The sequence below is a fragment of the Sorex fumeus genome, unplaced genomic scaffold, assembly GCF_029834395.1.
Source record: "Sorex fumeus unplaced genomic scaffold, SorFum_2.1 ptg000063l, whole genome shotgun sequence".
Classification (NCBI taxonomy): Eukaryota; Metazoa; Chordata; class Mammalia; order Eulipotyphla; family Soricidae; genus Sorex; species Sorex fumeus.
In genome coordinates this window covers 32,690,411-32,714,314 of record NW_026606120.1, presented here as the reverse complement: position 1 = coordinate 32,714,314, position 23,904 = coordinate 32,690,411, and the positions used below count along the sequence as shown (strand labels likewise).

At 41.7% G+C, this 23,904-nt stretch overlaps 1 protein-coding gene and 1 pseudogene across 1 annotated transcript in view; both read left to right on the top strand.

Moving 5' to 3' along the window:
* Positions 1-23,904, top strand: part of FANCC (FA complementation group C) — a 212,984-nt gene that overhangs the window by 69,394 nt on the left and 119,686 nt on the right. The window contains exon 4 of the mRNA XM_056127708.1: positions 8,995-9,089. Within this exon, the coding sequence (XP_055983683.1) occupies positions 8,995-9,089 (95 nt within the window). The remainder of the gene's footprint in view (positions 1-8,994; positions 9,090-23,904) is intronic.
* Positions 3,704-3,788, top strand: LOC130036373 (uncharacterized; annotated as a pseudogene).

Sequence of the window (23,904 nt, the reverse complement as noted above, 5' to 3'; positions counted from 1 at the left end):
ATAGATTATGACCTAAAGTTTGCAAAACATAGAGCTAGGTTGTAATGCCTGTGGCATAAGAAAAGGCAAGAATCTGTTGAATTTATTCCAGTGAAAGTTACTATTAATCAATATACTTGAAAGATTGAATCATTACTGTTTAGAAAAAATGAGCACTGTACCTTTACATATACATGGTAGATGTAAAACATTCCTAATTCAAAAATGTTGTTTTGAAATGGAAGCTGCAGAATGAAAGGTATTGTTCACTTTATACTGGGCACAATTCTCGGGATAAAATTTTTGATGGTACAGTCTTGCAGGATAGGTTATTATATTTGCATTAAGTCTCTTTCCCCAGGATACAAAGTTAGTTAAAAACCAGTGCAGAGCTAAGCAGATTGACTGCCCCCTAAAGCCAGCCCCCACTGCAGTGGGCTATCGAGCGGCCCTCCACCCTGACTGTACCCACAGCCAGCCCTCCATGCCTGTGTGTGGGCATTGCACAGATACTGACTGAATTGGTTTGTTTTTCTTTCTCTTTTTTTGGTATGCTCTGCCGTAGGAAAACTTGACTCACATTTTCTAACTAGTGGAAACTTCTACTCAGGGAGAAAAGAGGCCTAAATCAGTTGAGAGAGGGTTAGTCTTGTGAGGTTCTGCATAAGCAGGAGAGGGGAAGGAGATTTTGTAAGAGAGAGAGTGCTCTGGATAACCCTTGAACAATAGCATAAGATGAGATTTTCTAAGACAACTCATAAAACTCTCTGGGTTTCAGATATCTTTTTTTTTTTTTAGTGAAAGACTGGATTGATTTATCCATATAATCTTAAACTTATATCTGTCAGTGGTCTTTCCTTATCTCCATTACATTGTCTGCCTGTGATTCCAGGAAACAGATTCTTAGTCTTTTTCTATTTCAGTGCTTGTGTTACCTTTTGAACTTCCCATTAAATTTTATTTTCCCGTTTGAAGTACACCTTAGCTCATAGAGGAGACAGACAGACTGGCACAGAACTCCATGAGTAATCAGATCTTGCTTATGTTACCACTGGTGTTTCAGTAGTTGAATGCTTTCTTCCAGAAAAGGATTTTTTCTTATAGTTTTACATAAAAAATCATCTTCAAGTAGAATTTTCATCAAGGAAAGAAGTCAGTGGTCCATAACATTGGGAACAGGATCGGAAATAAGGATAATAAGGAAGAAGGAAGAAATGAAAAGATACTGGAAAGAAGAGGAAAGAAATAGACATAATAGGAAGAGAGCATTCTTCCTACAGTGAAGTCCTCTGCATAAAATGACTGTTTCCACTTCCGTGAAATTCAGCCTCCTTCACTCTGGCTCTGACTTACATGGTTAAGCATTTGAAGCATCATAGTGAGGGTGGAGCGATAATATAGTGAGTAGGGCATGAGTAGGGCACTTGCCTTGCACGTAACACTTGTGTTGGTCCCCAGAGCCCCACCAGAAGAGGAAATTCCCCCCCGCCCAGAAGCCTAAGGGGTATAAAGTTTGTTTCATTATTTGCTGTCTATTACTAGTAACAATTTGTCTGCAAACTTGGTCTCTGACAACAAAAATATTTATTGTCTTAAGAAAAAAAAGAAGATGAGAAGAAGCTTGCCTAACTATATAACAAAATAAATGTCTGAAGAATTTATTGGGGGAAAATAAAGAATGTATTGGAATTTTTAGTTGAAGGTATTGTAGTGTGTTTCAGCTACCAATGAGTTCTTGAGGACTGTGTGTATAGAAGATGGGCACAGCACACTGCATGTCTCTGATGTCACAGCTCTTTTTTTTTTAATTTTTATTAGTGAGACACCATGAGATATAGTTGTAGACTTACACATTTTTGTTCTTGGGTTTCAATTATACAATGATCAAATACCCATCACTCCACCAGTGCCCATTTCCCACCACCGCGGATCCCAGTATCCCTCCTACCCCCCCCCCCCCCCCATCCCTCCCATCCCACCCTACCTCTGTGGCAGGGCATTCCCTTTTGTTCTCTCTCTCTTATTGGGTGTTGTGCTGTCACAGCTCTTTTATAAAACAGCTTCAGCAGGTAAATGTTGCTACAGGCTGCAATGTTGTAGCCAGATGCAGTGTTGTCCCTGTGCTCTAGGGCCTGCTGCTTCAATATCATGCTCTGCAGTGTAGACATCCAGGTCTCGGCACCATCCGGCATCCGATGATGCCTAGCTCCTTCCAGGGCCAGGCCTCCACTGTGCCTGAGGTTGGAGGCTCACTGCTCCACCGCCAGTACTCTGCACTGCCAGACTCTCCATGCTTGGTTGTCCTGGCTCTCTGCACCACTGGTCTCTTCTCTGTGCTCCACCCAGAGAAGCTCTTACGTGTGCAAACGTAAGAGCTTCCGATTCTTCTGCATCTGGGTGCTTGTGTGAGTTCAACAGAGAGAGCTAGAGCTGGGGGTTCCCTGTTTATTTCTTTCTTACTGACCTCCGCCCTTCCCACCAGGCACTTTCCACCACGGACAAGCACCCACGCGGGAGAGATATAGGTGGACCAGTTGGATTATCTTAACTATCAGGCACCCTCTCACATTTCCAATCTGCTATGACAAAAGATAGTAGATGATGAACGTTTGTCGGTATATTTCTTTCCTTTACACTTAGTTTTCACCCCCCCCCTTTTTTATTTATCTGTACTATTATTTTTACTACCTTTCTTGAGATACCAGGATTTGCAGTTCTGTTAACTCTGCTTTTCTTCGCGCATGTGTCACTCCTCCCCCGCCAACCCCCCACCCCCGCCAGTGTCCCAAGCCCCTCCCGCCAGTCCTCCTGCAGGCCCAGTTCTATAGACAGTATCTCTAGTTCTGAGGAAGGACTTTTGCCATTTGCTGTTTCCTTATTAAGTTTCTTTATATCCCACAGTTAAGAGATTTTTTTTAAAGTATATTGTGGAGGTGGTAGTACCTGTACATGTATAGATGAATAAAGTTAAATTCCTGAAATTAAAAAAAAATTGTAAATAAGATAATTTTTCCCCAAAACTGTATATCTTTGTCTTATTATAGGTACAAATGAAAAAATCCTAATGTGCGGCCTTTGGGCCTTTGATGTGATTATCTCCCTCCTCGAGCTATGTGGTCTGCACCTCTTCCTTGCCGTGTTTGCTGTGCTCCGCTATGTTGAAGGGGCGCTGGTGGGGGTCCCCAGGCAGGCCCTGAGGGACCCGGCTGAGTGTTGCTCTTTTCGTCCCCTCCTGTCTCCAGCCAGTGATGGAAGCGTGACTGAGCAGTGTGAGGCGGGGCGAGTGGCTGGCCACCCTGTGCTATGTGGTGAAGGCTGGCCTGCTGCGGGGACGGGTTGGGCATGGGGCTGCTGGCACCCAGCACAGAGAAAATCTCTTCTTCATCCAAAAAGCTTCTGAGAAATAGATACTGGTGGAGGGAGGGGTGTTGGATCATTGTAATTGTAAGACTGAAACTGGATCGTGAACAGCTTTGTAACTGTGTATCTCACAGTAAGGTAAAGGTAAAGGCCCTCCCGTTGATCGTCGATTTGCTCGAGCGGGCCCAGTAACGTCTCCATGGGAGACTTTTTTGTTGTTACTGTGTCTGGCATATCGAATACTCTCGGTAGCTTGCCAGGCTCTCCGAGAGGGGCGGAGGAATCGAACTCGGGTCGGCCATGTTGGCCGCGTGTAAGGCGAACGCCCTACCCGCTGTGCTATCGCTCCAGCCCTTCTCACAGGCTGTTGTATGAAAGGAGAGAAGGTTAGCACTCCCCTTGACAATCTCACAGTAACTCAATTAAAAAAAAATACAAAAAGTTTTTTTTTAAAAAAAAGGCTTTGAGATGTGAACCCAGATGATCATTTATCCTGAAGGGTGGAGGAGCGAGCAGAGGCCGAGGTGTGCAGGTGTGCAGGCAGACCTACTGAGACGGCTCTAAGCAGTGGGAAGAATCCAAATTTTCTCAAAGATCTGTTGTCAGTGATGGCCTACAAGATAAATCCCAGACAGTTTTCCTGTCTCCCTTAAAACTGAGCCACAGGGGCCAGAGCAATAGCACAGTGAGGAGGGAATTTGCCTTGCACACACCGACTCGGGTTCAATATCAAGCATCCCGCATGGTGCCCTGAGCACCGCCAGGAGTAATTCTGAGTACAGAGCCAGGAGTAACCCCTGAGCATCACCAGGTGTGACCCAAAAAGCAAAAAAAAAAAAAAAACAACACCCCAAGAAACTGAGCCACCCCTCCAGGGAGGGAAAAGAGGGATGCGGCTCAGATAGTGCTGGTGGCTCTCCACAGGAGCGTTGAGGCCTGCGCCTGTGGATTTCTAACAGAGCAACTCCTCAACGATGTATTTCAGTCTATTTCTTTACAGGAACACTGCTGAGAGTGAGGCAGAGAGATTGTGAGAGGGCAGGGGGCTTGCCTTCCGTGTGCTGACCCAGCTCCCACCTCCATAACCCCGTCTGTGCCCATCACTTTCCTTAGCCTTGCGCTCCGCTGGGTGTTGCCCCAAAACCAAATAAATGAATAAGTGAATGTTTCTTTCTCTGGCTTTAATTTAATTTGTTTTGGGCCCACACCTGGTTGACCCCAGGGCTTACTCCTGACTGTACTCAGAGGTCATTACTGGTGCTGCTCAGGGGACTCTAGAGGTCAGCCCTGAGCAAGGCGTATGTCCTACCTGCAATACTGTTGCTTCTGCCTCCAAAGGAAAAAAAACTCTCCACAATCATAAAACACCTAGGGGAAATTCTTTCAGTTTTAAGCAGGTTTTAAGTTTTACAAATGAACATTTCCTGTTTCTTTCCTCTCTGATTTTAATAGCTAGTGTCCGATTTTTGGAAATGTTCCCCATTAGGTTCAATTCTTTAACATAGGGAGTTGCTTACATAAACACATCATTAGATTAAAGAAATTGTTTACACGAATATACCATCACTTGTATCATGACCATAGTTGGGATTTTTTACCCCAATATTTAAGGCAAAGGAAGCAGGATCATCGCATTTACTATCAGAGGCATTCATTTAACTTGAAGACAGGTTGAACCAAGTGACAGGAATCTCCAGAGGTTAAACTATGATTCTTCAAATAAACTGATCTCATACAAACCAGTAATGTATTTGAATTTTTACAGATTTGGGGGATAAAAAGAATGGAACTTAAAATAACTCCAGACAAAGTTTGTTTAGAGTTTATATATTAGGAGGCATAAGTTTGTGGAGGAAAGTAGATTTTAAAAGTAATCGATCGTGCTGTAGACAAGAGTTGAGTGCAAAAGTAGGTAAAAGTAGATACATGATAACCTTTCAGTATCTGTATTGGAAACCATAATGCCCAAAAGAAAAGAGAGAGAGAGAGAGAGAGAGAGAGAGAGAGAGAGAGAGAGAACTGGAAAATGAGAGAGAGGGGGAGAGAGAGAAAACTAGAGAATGAGAGAGAGAGGGAGAGAGGGAGAGAGTGAAGAAAAGTGAGTGCCATATAGGCAGACTGCGGGGATGAGGTGGCAGGAGGGAACCTGGGGACACTGGTAGTGGGAAATGTACACAGGGGAAGGGAAGGGTGTGGGGACAGTGTACACTGAAACCAAATGAAGAACAACTTTGTAACTGTGTAACTCACAGTGAGTTAATTTAATTGCATAGCTTTGGTATGCAATTGACTAGACACAGGACTCTTACTATGTTTTTGTGTTTTCCTTATTTCTTTTTAATGGAAACTTTAGAAATGTGTTTATGCGACTGCTAGACTGAAGGCAGATGGTGTCAGGCACTTCCTGTTCCTTGACTCCACCTCCAGAGTCTTAAGGGAAAGTTCATGATTTGTTGACTCTAGGCCATGGACTGCTATTACTATCTTTAGGATTTTATTTATTCTATTTTATTTTTAATGTGGAAATAAATTCTAAAGTTATTTTTAAATTTTAAATTTATTTTAAAATTTTAAATTTACTTAATTTTATTTGGCCCAATAGCGATGTTTTAGAGGACCATGGATCACTCCTCGTGGTTCTTGGTCAACTGGACCAGTGATTCTATGAGTTGGTTCAATGCGGGGCATAACCTAGGCCCTTGTAATCTTGGGGCCATGTGGTGCTAAGGGTCAAAATGCAGTGAGCTGCCTTAAGGCCTGCACCTTCACCCTTTTACTAGCCCTCAGTCCTCTGACACCTTCAGTTTTCAGGCCTCATTTTTGCTTCTCAAATGTTACAAAATCTCATTAGATTCTGTTACAAAGGGGACACTGAAAATGACTCACCAGGTAGATGTTCCTGCCAAATAAAATTTTTTGTAGTTCAGCATTTTAATCTTAAATTTGGTAAAGCTTTACATTTTAGATTAAAGAGTTTGGAGCATGAAAAAGACTTCCATTGTATCTATTTTAGCAGAACATTTGATACTGAATAGAATGTTTTTTCTATTGAATTCATATTTAACAAAGTAAGAGTATTTTGACAAATCATAAAATTTAAAGATAAAATCAGGAATATTGTTATCTATATGTGTTATGTTTTTGTTTCTCCTCATGTGTTTTCTTACAATTTTTATTGCAGTCCTAGGATTTATAGGACTATTAACTGTCCTTGTCATGCCTACATCATTCCATCCCTGAGAACCTATTTTTCCCCCACCAGTGCCCAGGGCCCCTCCAGCCACTCTCCCCTGAATGCTCGATTCTGCAGACAAATCTCCAGTTACCATGACTTTGGCCATTTGTTGTTCCCTTACTATGTCTCTTTATATCCCCAAGTACGAGAAAAAGATAGAGAGCTCTTTTTGTTTGTTTTTTGAAATTGTGGAGTTGGTAACACCTCCACTTAATCACTTAATCACTTAATCCCCGTTATTCATCGATTTATTCGAGCGGGTGCCAGTAACGTCTCCATTCATCCCGGTTGCGTGCTAGCGTAGCCCAATGGTATCTGTTCGTTTTAGGAACATGTAGAGCCTCAAACTGATCATTTAGGGTCTTGACGAAGAAGTCTGACCATCTTATAGGTGGGCGTCCACGTGATCTTTTGATGTCTCGTGGAATCCAATCAGTAATGGCTCTAGTCCAGCGGTTGTCTGTAAACCTCATTACGTGTCCAGCCCATCTGATTTTTGAGTCTTGGCAAATGAGACAGCGTCCCTGATTCTTGAGCGTTGACGAAGATCAGAACTCCGGATTCTATCTCTCATTTGAGTGAATCGTGATATTCCAAGCATAGTTCTTTCGATTCCTCTTTGAGAGACCCGAATAGCGTTCTCATCCTGTTTTCGTAGGGTCTAGGTCTCTGAGGCATATGTTAATGCAGGAAGAATAGTGGAATCAAAGAGATGTGCTCGTAGCTGGAGGTTCTTTGTCCTTTTAGTTATTTCTTCAATGCTCTTGAAGGCATTCCAAGCCGCTCTCTTCCTCCTGCGCAACTCAGGTGCCAGGTCATTCATCATGTTGATTTCTCGACCTAGGTATATATAACTGTTGCATTCGGAGATGGTGGTTCCGTTGAGAGCGAATGGAGCATCAGGAACAAGGCTGTTTCTCATAAACATTGTCTTCGTAAGATTCAGCTGTAGTCCTACCTTTCCACACTCACGGTCAAAGTCCGCCAGCATTTGTGCCGCTTGGCTGATGTTTGGTGTTATTAGAACGATGTCATCAGCAAAGCGGAGGTGGTGTAGTTGCCGACCATCTATCTTCACTCCCATGTTTTCCCATTCTAGTCGTCGCATGATGTTCTCGAGGGTGGCACTGAAGAGTTTTGGTGAAATGGTATCACCCTGCCGAACCCCTCTCTTGATATGGATGATTACTTCTTTGTAGAATGGTGAGATCTTGGTAGTGAATCCGCAATAGAGCTCACGAAGGATCCTGATGTATTGAGTTTGTACGCCCTGATTGGCTAGGGCTTCCATGACCGCTTCCGTCTCAACAGAATCAAAGGCCTTCTTTAAATCAATGAACGTTAGACAGAGCGGCATCTTGAACTCCCGAGATACCTCAATGAGCTTGGTTATTGTGTGGATATGGTCAATGGTACTGAATCCTTTTCGGAATCCAGCTTGTTCACATGGTTGTCCTTCATCTAGTGTTCTGCTAATCCTATTCGGGATGACTCGAGTGAATAGTTTGTAGATGACAGACAATAGGCAGATTGGGCGATAGTTGCCAATGTCGTGGATGTCTCCTTTCTTGTATAGTAGTACAGTCTTGCTGGTTTTCCATTGGGATGGAACCTTGCATTCAGACAGGTAGCGTGTGAAGAGTCGAGCCAATGTATTGATGAGTACTGATGGTAAGTTCTTCAGGTGTTCAGGTCTGATCTTGTCTGGGCCAGGTGCTTTTTGTTTCTTTACCGACGAGATGGCATGTTGGATTTCGGAAGGGAGAACATTGGGAACGACATATCCATCATGTGGTATGTGGTATGTGGGCAAGTGGATGTGGCTATTAAAGAGATCTGAGTAGAAGTCATGAATAATCTTTTCCAACACCTCCACACACATACATAATTAAAGCTAAACTGACATTCCATAAAATTATAAATCAGTGATAAAAAGAATTTTAAGATATTTTATTTGGTGGTGAATGGGCCATATCTCTGGTGCACAGGAGCTATTCCTGGCTCTGTGCTCAGGAGAGACCCCTTGAGGTGCTCAGGAGACCATATATAGTGCTAGGGATCTACCGGAGTTGACCACAGTCAAGGCAAGCACTTTACCAGGAGGTACTGTCTCTCTAGCCCCTATTATTATTGTTGTTGTTATTTTGGGGGTTGGGGGTTGGGGGAGGTTGGTATCAGTGGTACTCAGGGCTTCAGCAATCAGAAATCACTCCTGGAAGTACTCGGGAGACTGTACATGTTTCTGGGGGTTGAACCCTGGTCAGCTCCTTATGAAGTTAAGTTTTATTTATAGATTTTCATAAAATACAGTAAACTTTTATTATTTCAGTAAAATATTTAAAATGCTTATAGTACCTGATAAAATGTACTCATTTTAGGTTACTTTATTTATTTATTTATCTATCTATTTCTTTTGACAGATGAAAGCCAAAAAATTCTAATATGGTGTTTGTGTTCTCTGATTAATAAAGAACCACTGAATTCTGCAGAATCAAAGCTTAACTCCTGGGCACGGGTAAGAAAGTAAATCTGGACTATGTTATTTTAAGTTAAATTAAAGCTGTTGCTTTGACACTCTCATTCTATGAAGTTTTAGAAGTTTCTTCAAAGAAACTCAAAGACCAATCACTGTTCCATTTTTTTTCTGAGCTCAGAGCTCTGCAGGGTCGATTGCGTTTTTGTTTGTGGATTCTGCAAGATACCAATTCTCAGGATGAATTTTCCCATGCCTTATACACCTCACACACACAGACATGCATACACGCATGCACGCGCACACACACACACACACACACACACACACACACACACACACGGCAGACTCTTCCAGAATCTGTTCTTTCAAACTGATGTTCAGAAATACTCTCAGAACAGCCGTCTATAGCATGTGTCCTGAAATTGTGGCCTTGGCTAGTGTGCTCAGATCAGCACCTGGTGCTAGTTGGCCACTGTTCCCACAGTCGGGTCTGTTACGCACCTTGCTGGACCAGAGAGCTAACACTTCCTGCGCACGTCCTCATGCTGCCTTTGCTTCCTCCTGAATAGTGGGCTCTGGCTGCCTGTGCCTTGAAGCGGGCTGTGGCTGCCTGCAGCACCAGCACCTTGACTGTTCTCATCAGCTCCTCTGGCTGCTTTGCGGCAGTCACCCCACACACTCGCTTGCCTGTGCCACTCTCCAAGTGTGCATATGGTCCAGATTAGCTGCGTCATGTTAGGAAGTCACCCACCCAGACAAAGGCATATGGTTCTGGGTATCAGTTTGACTGGTGATATCATTCCATTTACTGCCTTCACTGTTTCCTTTGTTTTATATACAGTGGCTGACAGTGATGACGGAGGCAGTATTTGCATTTATAAAAATGCTATAAAATGCAATTTAACAAGTCATATTGAAAGTAGATTAGAAGGAACATCAGAAGGAAAAGGGATTGGATAACAGAAGAATGAAAATTTTAAGTGTAAGGTAAACTGAAATAAAGCAATGAAGATAGGAACTGAATAAAATAGTGAAGGAGAGGTATGGACAAATGACTGGAATAGAATTACAGATGTAGTCTTTGATTTTTAAAAAATTTTTCTGCTGCAAAAGGAGAGAACAAAAGGGAGTGCCCTGCCACAGAGGCAGGGTGGGATGGGGGTGGGGGGTGTGAGGGATACTGCGATTGGTAGGTGTGGAAAATGGGCACTGGTGGGGGAATGGGTACCCGATCATTGTATAACTGAAACTCAAGCACAAAAACTTGTAAGTCTACAACTGTATCTCATGGTGTTTCATTTAAAAAAAATTCTGCTGAATATTCATTATCTTAATGATTATTTAGGATGTGCTTTTGTATAAGGGAGCTTGTTAAGTATCGAAATAGGCCATCTAATGGTGTTTTTTAGGTTGACCAGGTTAATTTGCTTCATTGTAGTCATGATTTTATTAGCCTCTTTGAAATTTCTGGGCTTGTATTTTCTTCTGTGAGGTTCCCTTATTTCACAGGAAAGTTAAGTTAAATCCTTCTCTTCGGGGAACTTGCATGCTGGTAACAAGACCTTTCCCAGGTAGCGTGCTTGGGCTCTAGGTAGAACTGTGCCTGCTGTGACAGGCTTGGAGAGGGACCCCTGCTCAGACTGCAGGCCCTGGAGATGTTTTCTTGGGGAACACTCCTGTGTTGAGTTCTGAACAATGAATAGAAGCTGGGATAGCGGGTTTGGGGTTTTTGTTTGCTTTAGTAGTGAGAGCATGTACAAGCTTGGTGGTGAGAAAGATATATTCAGAGAACTGTAGGCACTTAGCTTGGTGCTGAGCTTGGGATTTTTAGGGTGGATAGGAAAGTATGTGGTTATAGAAATTTTTACCAGGATCATGATCACGATCACGATCATCCTGTTGTTCGTCGATTGCCTCGAGCAGGCACCAGTAACGTCTCCTTCGTCCTAGCCCTGAGATTCTAAGAAGTGCCACATTCAAGACTCTTTCAGGGTTAGGAGAATGAGACCAATCATTGTTACTGGTATTTGGCATATTGGGTACGCCACGGGGAGTTTGCCAGACTCTGCCGTGTGGGCCGGTTACACTTGGTAGCCTGCCAGGTTTTCCAAAGAAAGAATGAGATAATAAGATGTTGCGTGGCAGCAAATGCAACCGCGTGCTTCTGGGAGCTGGCTTTTATAGTCTCTGGGCTGAGATCTCCAAGCCTGCTTGGATCGGGGATGAGCATCCTCCACCCAGATCCTCCATCTTCCAGTAGACGGGGATCACACCTACCAACTGCCCCCCAGTGACATGTAATCTTACCAGGAAGGTAGTAGGAAATCAGAACATTGTAAAACAGAGATTGTATGGCCAGTTGTGAGTCCTAGAAATGTTAACAGTAAAAGGAAGGTGCTTTGGAGGTTCTACACCACCCAGCAGCCACACTCACACCCCAACATATGCCACCAACTGCTGTCTGGGCGTACTCCACCTTCTCACAACTAAGCTCCACAGAAATATTCACCTAACCAAAATTTCAGATTCACTGGGGTTTTTAGCTTAAATCTCTGGGCCTTCTTGGATTCAGGATGGGTGATCTCCCCCCACATCCCGTACTTCTAGACTCCCATCACCTGCACCCACGTCCCTTTGCTGCCACCATGTAAGCTCATCTATCAGCCCTGCTCCAGAGACTCATCAATAAATCTCAAAAGAGGTCTATCAACAAGCTGCAAAAATTTCTCAGATACCCAGTCAGAAAGTTTTCACCAATTTTCTTTTATTGAAGTATTATTTCATCATTCCATCAGCCAATCTGTATTAACAAGCAATATGAAATAAATGACTGTGGGCCTGCTGTGGGGGCAGGCTTGAAGGGTGGTTGGGAACTTAGAGAAGGTGGAGGGAAGGTGACAGTGAGGGTGGGATTGGTGTTGCAATATTGAATGCCTGTAAAAAATCATGAACAACTTTGTAAATCAGGGCATTTAAATTGGGGGGAAAATAATTGTTGGATACGATTATCACTATATGGACAAATGGTATTTTGTTTTCCTAATCACATTTTTTACCATTTAAAAATAATTATTTTCCATATCTTAAAAAATAGAGTATGATTTTCAGTAGAAAAATATACCTTTTGTTACAATTAATAAACTGGTGGGGGGTTGTTGGTGGTGTTTTTTTTTTTCTTTTTATTTGTTTTTGGACCACACCCAGTCTGCTCAGAGGTGCTGTACACTCAGGAATTACTCCTGGTAGGGATCTGGGGATTCCAGGGATCAAACCTCTTTGGCCATGGAAAAGGCAAGTGCCCTGCTCACTGTACTATTGCTCCAGCCCTGTAAATTGCTGAAGTGAGCACTATATTTCCAGAGTATCAGTGTGGGAAAAGCTGCTATATCTCAGTTGCTTTTCCAACTGCTCAGAAACCTTTATTCTGCATGAATCTTTTAGAACATGTGTTCATTGTGTGGAGAGTTTGGCTACATATCACGGTCACGGTCCTCCCGTTGTTCATCAATTTGCTCGAGCGGACCCAGTAACGTCTCCATCGTGAGACTTGTTACTGTGTTTGACATAACGTCTCCATGTGAGACTTGTTACTGTGTTTGACATAACGTCTCCATCGTGAGACTTGTTACTGTGTTTGACATATTGAATATATCGCGGGTAGCCTGCCAAGCTTTGTCGTGCGGGCGAGATACTCTCGGTAGCTTGCCAGGCTTTCTGAGAAGGGCGGAGGAATCAAACTCGGCTACATATATGTATGCATATTTCTTTTCTGAAAAAAAAAAAAGCTTTACATTCAACAAAATTTATTTGGGTAGACAAATTGAACCTTATGCAGTACAAATGTATTTTGTGGAAGAATGAACTATATATACTTTTATTTTCCAAAAAGAGATAGTGCATCAAAGCATGAAGCTAATCAGATTCACTTTATTGTGAAAAGGAAGAATTTCCCTTACACATTTTTTATTAGTGAGATGACTTGGTTTAATATAGTGTTCATATTCTGCTTTGGCCCACAAAGCTACTGCGACTCTACCACCAGAAAAGTGCCCGTGACTCCCTCCCCAACATTGCTGTGGCACCCTTGTCTGTCTCATCCTTCCTGCCCCTGGCCACATCCACTTTCCCCTGGAGGACTCCGGTGGGGGCAGAATGTCAGTGCTTTCCATCGTCTGTTTCCTTTCATTGTTCACTTATGTATCTTTGTGATCACCCATACTTTTACAGAACTAAACTTTTGGAATTAACAAAAAAATTGTTTTCTTTGAAGAGGCAAAATGAAGATACTATTTGTATTATTGGTAGGTCTTCCCCTCCACTTCCAGCCCCCCACCCCCCCCATTTAATAGGAGTTCTGGGTCAGAGTGACAGTACAGTGGATAGACCACATAGCCTACCTGGGTTGATCCCTGGTATCACATATGGTCCCCTGAGCACAGAGCCAGGAGTAATCCCTGAGAGTCCAAAACAAACAAAAAAACCAAAAAAGTCATTTAGGAGGAGCTCTGCTTATTATAACTCTAAATTGTATAAGATTACTTTTTTTTAGTAAGTTGTCACTGCTCAAATAGGCCAGATCAAGAAATTTATTACAGTTAAGAACAGGATGTTTGGGATGTTGAGTGATATTTTCTGGATATCCTTTCTTATGTTTACTTTCTTTTAACTACAACTCCAATTGAATTAGCTTAATTAATTGAACATTGACCAGATCCCTACTCCAATTCCCAGTACTCTCTTTATTTCATTCATTCCTCCCACTTATACCCCTACCAACGATCTTTTGTGCCCCTTATAAATCTGGAGTGAAGTCATTTTTTTTTCAGTAATGCTTCTCATAGAAATAATACAGGTTTCTAAGACCTGCTTCACAGGCTTATAGTTATGTGATCTGAATTGTCTGGACCAGTCAGAGACAAATCCCTATGAGTGCTATATTTGAACAGTAATGCCCATAGTGGGAATGAGGTTGTAGTTCCTCAGTGTGCAGCCATTGGGGAGGACTGTACAAATGTACCAATTTGACTACTGTTAGTAGTGTTTTAGATTGTTTTAACCCCACATCTTAATTTCTCTTATTAGATACTTAGGATTGGAATTTCTGCATTGCATGATTGTGCTTAACTTTATAAGTTTCTTATAGACAATGTCAGGTGAACTGTATTCCTATGGTATTAGTTTCAGTTGATGCACAAATTCACCAACATTTAGAATTGTCACTCTGTTTAATTTGCTTTTTGCTTTTTGGGTCACACCCAGCGATGCACAGGGGTTACTCCTGGTTCATGCACTCAAGTATTACTCCTGGCAGTGCTCGAGGGACCATATGGGATGCTGGGAATCGAACCAACCCTGTTGGTCACGTGTAAGGCAAACATCCTATCCGCTGTGCCATCGCTCCAGCCCCTGTTTAATTTACTTTTTCTCATGGGTTTATTTATAGTAGTATCATTTTATGTTTTATCTTGACTTTGTTTTGGTCTGGTGTTTTATATGGAGACCATGTACCAGGATGTACACAGTGGCTACTCCCTGGAAGTTCTCCTTGGAAATCGCTCCCAGTGGTACTCAGAGTACAGTGTGATGTGAGGATTTGAACCTGAGACCTACTTTACTGGTATACAAAACATGCAGCAAGCAGGCTGGTATTCCAGCCTCTTGAGTCACCTCCCTGGCCCTGGCTTTGGTGCTGATAGTGTTGATGGGGCCACATAAAACGTGTCCCTCAGCCCATGTATACACTACATGTGTTTTACCACTGCTCATGCCAGGTCCTTGTTTTCTTCTCTTTTTTTTGTAACTGTCACCCAATCAATTTAATATTAGTATATCTCTTTTCTATTTTCTTTTGTTAAGATTGGAGTCAGGCATTTTACCCACTTCCAATTGCCATATTATTAAGGTGTGGAGTACTTTTTCTACTCAGATATTGTTCCCTATCAGGTATATGTATTCAGAGAACAATGGCATTCATGCCTTGTATAAATAGCATAAATTTTAAATTTTGATGAAATATTTACCAATTTTTCATTATATAATTTAAACTTTTTATTTGCTCGAGGTAAAGGTAAGGCCCTCCCGTTGATCGTCGATTTGCTCGAGCGGGCCCAGTAACGTCTCCATTGGAGACTTTGTTGTTACTGTGTCTGGCATATCGAATACTCTCGGTAGCTTGCCGGGCTCTCCGAGAGGGGCGGAGGAATCGAACTCGGGCCGGCCATGTTGGCCGCTTGTAAGGCGAACGCCCTACCCGCTGTGCTATCGCTCCAGCCCAAACTTTTTATAGCATAGACATATTTACCCATGTCGTATTTATAAAGATGTTCTTCTTTGTTCCCTTTTGAATATATTATAGATCTTTCTTTACTTGATATGTGGATGTATTTTATAAATTTGTGGTAGAATTTTAAATATTTTAAGTGAAAAATGCATCATTTAATACACCTAGTTTTAATAGGTTACTAAACTGCAGATCATTTAGCCTAACCTATCTTAAATCTACTTAGAATACCTAGCCTATAGTTGGCAAAATAATCTAAAACAGACCTATTTTATAATTAACTGGGAAATAGACGCAGTTTGGTGCTTTGTAGATGTGATGAAGTGCAAAGGCACATTATTAAAAATACCAACAACTGAGTACACAAAGGTGTCAGTTTTTTTTCCCTTTATTTTATTTTATTTTTTTTTTACAGTTGTAGATTTACAATTTTTTGTGCTTTGGTTTCAATTATACAATGATCAGATACCCATCCCTCCACCAGTGCCCATTTTCCACCACCATGGATAATATCCCTCCCACCCCCATCCTCCCATCCCCCCTGTCTCTGTGGCAGGGCAATCCCCTGTGTTCTCTCTCTCCTTTTGGGTGTTGTGGTCTGCAAAAGAGGCATTGAGTGGCAAACATGTTCAGTCCATAGTCTACTTTCGACATGCATCTCCCCTCCTGGGAGGATCCTCCAAACATCCTTTATTTGGTGCTCCCTTCTCTATCTGAACTGCCCTTTCCTCTAGGATACCCGGCTGGCCTCTAAGTTATGGAGTAATCCTCCTGGTGCTGATCTCAGCTATTCTTGGGTATTAATCTCATACTTTGTTACTTTATATCCCCCAGATGAATGCAATCTTTCTATGTCTATCCCTCTCTTTCTGACTCATTTCGCTTAGCATGATACTTTCCATATTGTACCACTTGTATGTAAATTTCATGACTTCATCTTTTCTAAGAGCTACATAGTACTCCATTGTGTAGATGTACCAAAGTTTCTTTAACCAGTCATCTGTTCTTGGGCATTCAGGTTTCTTCCAGTTTCTGGCTATTGTAAAGAGTGCTGCAATGAACATAGAAGTGCAGATGTCACTTCGACTATACATTTTTGCCTCTCTGGGATATATTCCCAGGAGTGGTATTGCTGGGTCAAATGGGAGCTCAATTTCTAATTTTTTGAGACTCGTCCATACTGTTTTCCAGAAGGGCTGAACCAGTGGACATTCCCACCAACAGTGAAGGAGTGTCCCTTTCTCGCCACATCCACGCCAGCATCGGTTGCTTTTGTTCTTTTGAATGTGGGCCAGTCTCTGAGGTGTGAGATGGTATCTCATTGTGGTTTTGATCTGCATCTCCCTGATGATTAATGATGTAGAGCATTTTCTCATGTGCTTTTTTGCCATTCGGATTTCTTCTTTGAGAAAGTTTCTGTTCATTTCATTGCCCCATTTTTGGATGGGGTTGGATGTTTTCTTCTTGTGGAGTTTAACCAGTATTTTGTATATCCTGGATATCAACCCCTTGTCAGATGTGTATTCGGTGAATATCCTTTCCCATTCTGTAGACTGTCTTTGTATTTTGGTCACTGTTTCTTTGGAGGTGCAGAAGCTTCTTAGTTTAAGATAGTCCCATTTATCTATCTCTGTTTTCACTTGCTCGGCCAGTGGCGTGGCATCTTTGAAGATACCATTAGCTTCAATGTCATGGAGGGTTTTGCCAACTTTATCTTCAATGTACCTTATGGTTTCTGGTCTGATGTTGAGGTCTTTAATCCATTTTGATCTTACTTTTGTACATGGTGTTAGGCAGAGTTCTGAGCCTATTTTTTTGCATGTAGCCATCCAGTGATGCCAACACAATTTATTAAAGAGGCTTTCCTTACTCCACTTCACATTACTTGCACCTTTATCAAAGATTAGATGAGCATATGATTGAGGGGAGATGTCAGTGTATTCAACCCTGTTCCATTGGTCTGCAGTTCTGCCTTTGTTCCAGTACCATGCTGTTTTAATTATTACTGCTTTGTAGTACAGTTTGAAATTCGGGAGGTTGATTCCTCCCATTTTCTTTTTCCCAAGAATTGCTTTAGCTATTCGTGGGGGCTTATTGTTCCATATAAATTTCAGGAGTGTTTGCTCCATTTCTTTGAAGAATGTAATGGGTATCCTTATAGGGATTGCATTGAATTTATACAATGCTTTCGGTTGTATTGCCATTTTGACAATGTTAAGTCTCCCGACCCATGAGCAGGGGATATCTTTCCATTTCCTCATGTCCTCGTTTATTTCCTGAAGTAGCGTTTTGTAGTTTTCTTTGTACAGGTCCTTTACTTCCTTAGTTAAGCTGATTCCTAGGTACTTGATTTTCTGGGGCACAATTGTGAACGGGATTGTTTTTTTCATGTTGCTTTCTTTTCTCTCACTGTTTGCGTATAGGAAAGCCATGGACTTTTGGGTATTGATTTTATAACCTGCAACTTTACTATACGAGTCTATTGTTTCTAGGAGTTTTTTGGTGGAAGTTATTGGGTTCTCTAAGTAGAGTATCATATCATCTGCGAATAGTGAGAGCTTGATTTCTTCCTTTCCTACCTGAATGCCCTTAATATCTTTTTCCTGCCTAATCGCTATTGCAAATACTTCCAGTACTATATTGAACAGCAGTGGAGAGAGTGGGCATCCCTGTCTCGTCCCTGATCTTAGAAGGAAGGCTCTCAGTTTTTCCCCATTGAGGATGATGCTTGCTGTAGGCTTGTGGTATATGGCTTTAATTATGTTGAGGAAGGTCCCCTCTATACCCATTTTGGCTAGGGTTTTCATCATAAAGGGGTGCTGGATCCTATCAAATGCTTTCTCTGCATCTATTGATATGATCATATGCTTTTTATCTTTTCTTTTGTTGATATGGTGGATTATGTTGATTGATTTCCGAATGTTAAACCATCCTACTTGGTCATGGTGTATGATCTTTTTGATGAGTAGTTGGATTCTATTTGCTAGTAGTTTGTTGAGGATCTTTGTATCTGTGTTCATCAGGGATATTGGCCTGTAATTCTCTTTCTTTGTGGTATCTCTGTCTGCTTTTGGTATCAGTGTGATATTTGCTTCGTAGAAACTGTTCGGAAGTGTTTTTGATATTTCAATTTCGTGGAAAAGCTTAAAGAGCATTGGGAGTAAGTCCTCTTTAAAGATTTGGAAGAATTCACTAGTGAATCCATCCAGGCCAGGACTTTTGTGCTTGGGGAGACTTTTTATTACCATTTCGATTTCCTTGATGGTGATAGGTCTGTTCAGGTATTCCAGGTCTTCTTGGTTCAGCCTTGGGAGTCTGTAGGAGTCTAGGAATTTAACCATTTCCTCGAGGTTTTGATGTTCCGTGGCATAAAGCTTCTCAAAGTACTCCCTGAGGATCCTCTGAATTTCTGTGGTTTCTGTTGTAATGACCCCGTTTTCATTTCTGATTCGGTTTATTAGGGTTTTCTCTCTCCCTTTCTTTGTGTGTTTTGCTAGAGGCTTATCGATCTTGTTAATTTTCTCAAAGAACCAGCTTTTGGTTTCATTGATCTTTCGGATTGTTTTTTGGGTTTCCATCTCGTTAATCTCTGCTCTGAGTTTTATTATTTCCTTTCTCCTGTTCAGGTTGTGCTCCTTTTTTTGGTCCTTCTCCAAGCTCTTAAGCTGTGAGGTTAGGTTACTTATGTGTGCTCGCTCCTCCTTCCTGAGGAATGCTTGTAGAGCTATAAACTTTCCTCTTAACACAGCCTTTGCTGTGTCCCATAAGTTTTGGTAACTCGTGTTCTCATTTTCATTCGTTTCTAGGAATCTTTTGATTTCCTCTTTGATTTCCTGTCTAATCCACTTGTTGTTCAATAGTGCACTGTTTAATTTCCAGGTGTTTGATTTAGTTTTCTGTTTTTGTGTGTGATTTACTTCTAATTTCAGCGCATTATGGTCTGAGAAGATTGTTGATACAATCTCTACCTTCTTAATTTTATGGAGGCATGTTTTGTGGCTCAGCATGTGGTCTATCTTGGAGAATGTTCCATGTACGCTTGAGAAGAATGTGTATTCAGCTTTTTGTGGATGAAGTGTCCTGTATATATCTACTAAGTCCCTTTCTTCCATTGTTTCCCTCAAATGAAGTATGTCCTTGCTAAGCTTGAGTCTGGTTGATCTATCAAGAGGTGACAAAGCAGTGTTGAAGTCTCCCTCTAGTATTGTGTTGCTATTGATGTCTTTTTCCAAATCTACGAGTAGTTGTTTTAAGTACTTTGCTGGTCTCTCATTAGGTGCATATACATTTATTATTGTAAGTTCTTCCTGTTGTACAGATCCTTTGATCAATAAGAAATGGCCTTCACTGTCTCTTATGACCTTCCTCACTCTGAAATCGATGTGGTCTGATATAAGGATTGCTACCCCAGCTTTTTTATGGGAGCTGTTTGCCTGTAGGATTGTTTTCCAGCCTTTGACTCTGAGTCTGTGTTTGCTTTGACTATTGAGATGCGTTTCTTGCAGGCAGCAGAATGTTGGGTTCAATTTTCTAATCCATCCTGCCACTCTATGTCTTTTAATTGGTGCTTTTAGCCCATTGACATTGAGAGAGATTATTGTTATGGGATTTTGTTCCATTGTTCTGTTAAAATTTGGTGTATTTGAGGGACCTTTCTTGCCTTAAAGTAGCCCATTTAGTTGTTCTTGTAACCATGGTTTTGAGTCTATGAAGTTCCTGAGCTGTTGTTTGTCTGTGAAACTGTGTGTTGTTCCTTCTATTATGAATGAGAGTCTTGCTGGGAAAAGTATTTTTGGGGAGGCATTTATTTCATTGAGTTTTTTTACTATGTCCCACCACTGTTTTCGGGCCATGAGGGTTTCATCAGAAAAATCAGCTATGAATTTTAAGGATGCTCCTTTGTAAGAGATTTCTTTCTTCGATCTTGCTGCTTTCAGAATTTTGTCTCTGTCTAAGGTTTTGGTCATTTTGATCAGAATGTGTCTTGGGGTATTTTTATTCGGATTTCTTCTAGCTGGTACCCTTCGGGCCTCCTGAATGTGGTCACAAGTTTTCTTCAGCTCTGGAAATGTTGTAGCAATGATTTCTTTGACAGTTTCTTCTTCATCGAGGTTTTCTTCCTGTACCTCTGGGACTCCAATAATTCTTATGTTACCCCTCTTGGCTTCATCACGATCTTCTCTTGCCATCTGTTCCCGAATTGTGAGTCTCTTTTCCATTTTCTGCTCTTTTCTGGAGAGTCTCTGAACTTCATCTTCGAGCTCACTGATTCTGTTCTCAGCCACTCTTACTCTGCTGCTGAGGCCTTCCACTGAGCTTTTCAATTCGCCTACGAGATTTTTCAGGTCTGACATTTCTGATTGCATTTTCCTCATTTCTGCCTTCAGATCCTCTTGTCTTCTATTGGCATTGCTTTCCATTGTTTCTTTTAATTCCCTAAGCATCCTAAGTAGCTCCCTTCTGAATTCCTTGTCAGAGAGGTTGTCTAACACTACAGTACTGTTGGTGTCATCTGGGCTAGACTCTTCAATATGAAAGTTTGGTGGGCTTTTGCGTTGCTTTACCATTGTGAGAGGTGTGGTTTAGTCCTTCACGTTCACTGTTACTATTCTGCTTGATATGCAGTGTGAGTTAAGATAGGCTTATGGGTTATTGGCTACTGTGTTTCTAGTGGCTGAGCTAAAATAGAGAAGTTTCCATCTAAGAAGGTAGCTTATGGTTCCTATGGCATACGTAGTGGGAAAATATTTCACGGCCGCGTTAGCGGCAGCGGCTCCGGAAAGAGTCCCTGGCACTGGCGAGGAGTTGGGAACGTCTCCTGTTTGGAATTGGAGCCGTTCAGCTTTGTTGCCCAGAGCTGGGCCTCTGTGCCCGTCCCACGCAGATCAGGGGTTGAAAACCGGCTTTCTAGGGGCTGGTTCTAGCTGTGCATGCCCAGAGAGGGACCCAGACCCTTGGGGGCGGGCTGTACCTGTTGGAATTGGAGCCGTTCAGCTTTGTTGCCCAGAGCTGGGCCTCTGTGGCCATCCCATGCAGATCAGGGGTTGAAAACCGGCTTTCTAGGGGCTGGTTCTAGCTGCGCATGCCCAGAGAGGGACCCAGGCCCTTGGGGGCGGGCTGTACCTGTTGGAATTGGAGCCGTTCAGCTTTGTTGCCCAGAGCTGGGCCTCTGTGCCCGTCCCACGCAGATCAGGGGTTGAAAACCGGCTTTCTAGGGGCTGGTTCTAGCTGCGCATGCCCAGAGAGGGACCCAGGCCCTTGGGGGCGGGCTGTACCTGTTGGATTTGGAGCCATTCAGCTTTGTTGCCCAGAGCTGGGCCTCTGTGCCCGTCCCACGCAGATCCAAGGTGTCAGTTTTTACCTCCTGGACTGTGTGATACCTTGCAGCCTGGCTGGTTTTCCTGCTTTGTGTCATGTTTGAGCCTGGGAAAAACCAGACTTTCACATTCATGTTTTCTTCTGAGTTTCTGTTTCAGTGAGTATTCCTTTTACATCATCTTCAAGTACAATCTATAACTTGGATTTTGATTAAGTTGGGAACTGATAGTAAACTGTTAGTTTTAATTTTTACATTTAGATAGATGATCTATTTTTAATTTATTTTTTTATTCTGTTGATAATGGTAGAAATAATTTTATTTCTATAATTATATCTCATTATTTCAGTCATGTTCATCCATACCCGAGAGTGGAGCTAAAGAGAGCGCCCAGCAGGCCGGAGCACGTGCTCCCTGTGGAGGAGCCCAGGTTCAATTCCAGGCACCACTTAGAATTTAGTATAGCTCTGGACATCTTACAGATATTGACTGGTCCAATCTGAGCATATTAGCCCCATCATTCTGCTTTTAATTTATTTCCCTTATTTAATCAAATTGGCTGAAACTGATCTCAGTAGGAAGCATTCAATATTTTGCCATTTAGCATGATACGATCAGAGAATTTTTTTTGGTAGCTGACCTATAAAAAGTTGAGGGGTTCTCTTATATTCATAAATTTTTGGGTTATTTTTGATAAATGAAAATTGGATTTTTTATTTGAAAATTTTAATTTTAGTGCTGGATAGTACAGCAAGTCAGGTGCTTACCATGCATTCAGTCAACCTGGGGTTAATCCTTAGGCACCACCTAAGGTTTGCCTGACACCAGGCACAACCTATGCTTAGAGGCAGAAGTTCTGAGCACAGCTGGGTGTGGCTCCACATTTTTCCCAATTAAAACAAACTTTAATAACTTAAATGTGCATAACAACTCTTTTTTTTAACCATAGATAAGCGTTGAGTTGGTTTCATATTCATATTGCTGTGCAATCATTCCCGCTACCATCCTTAGTTTTTTTTTTAAATTCAAAAAACAAGCTACCGAGAGTATTCGATATACCAAACACAGTAACAACAAAGTCTCCAATGGAGACGTTACTGGGTCCGCTCGAGCAAATCGACGATCAACGGGAGGGAAAAAAAAAAAAAAAACTTTGTATGATTTGAAGAGCAACTCCACTTTCCCTGCTCCAGATCCATTTATGTTGTGGCATGTATTATAATGTCATTTTATAAAAATGACTAATATCTCACTGCATGTGTTGACTCCATTTAGCTTACCCACCGATCTGCCATGGACGTTTGGTTCGCCTCGGTCTTCACCCATGGAAGGGCAGTGCAGTGCAGTACATATACACGAATAGTCATGCTCCAGCCTTACTCTTTTGGTTGTAAATTTCCACTTTTCCTATCACCATCCTTTTTTGCTTTTTGTTTTTTTGAGTCACACCCAGGGTAACTGAGGGGTTACTGCGAGCTCTTTTCTCAGGGATTCCTCCTGGGGAACCATGTAGTTCCAGGGATTGGACCCAGACCTCCTGAGTGGAAAGTACATGTCCACCCCTTGAAGCTGTCTCTCCACCTTTTCAGCCACCATTTTTTCCGGTAGATTGTCCTTTTCCCACAAAATGGGTTTCACACCCATGTTGAAAATCATTTATATGTGTGAAGGTTCTTTATTCTTTATATTGATCTCTCTTTATGGTTGGACTATCCCACATGTAGCTTTCCAAGGAAAAGATCAAAATTTAAAAGTTAAGGCTTTTGTTAGTGCTATTCTACTAAATTCTGATTCTTTGTCTTGATTACTATACAATTGTCATAAGTTTTATAATCAGAAATAGTGAGACTTTCTATTTTTGTTCTTTGTTTTTAACATTATGTCAAATATTTGGAGTCCCCTGAGATTCCATTTCAATTTTAGTATAGATTTCCTACTTTTGAAAAAAAGACATTGGGTATTTGATAGGAACCACACTCAATTTGTAGATTGATAGGGGTGATATTGAAAAGTAATATTGTATCCCACCATGAGTATGTGATAGATTTTCATTTCCCCATGTCTTCTGTTATTTCTTTTAATAGTGGTTTATAGTTTTCTTTCTAAAAATGTTTCAACCTTTCTTCTTAAGTTAATTCCCTGGTACTTGATTTCCTGAGGCATAACTATGAATTGGCTCTCCATTTCATTATTTACATATAAAAACATGGATTGCTGCATATTTATTTTGTTGCTGGCCATTTTACTGTATGTCTTCT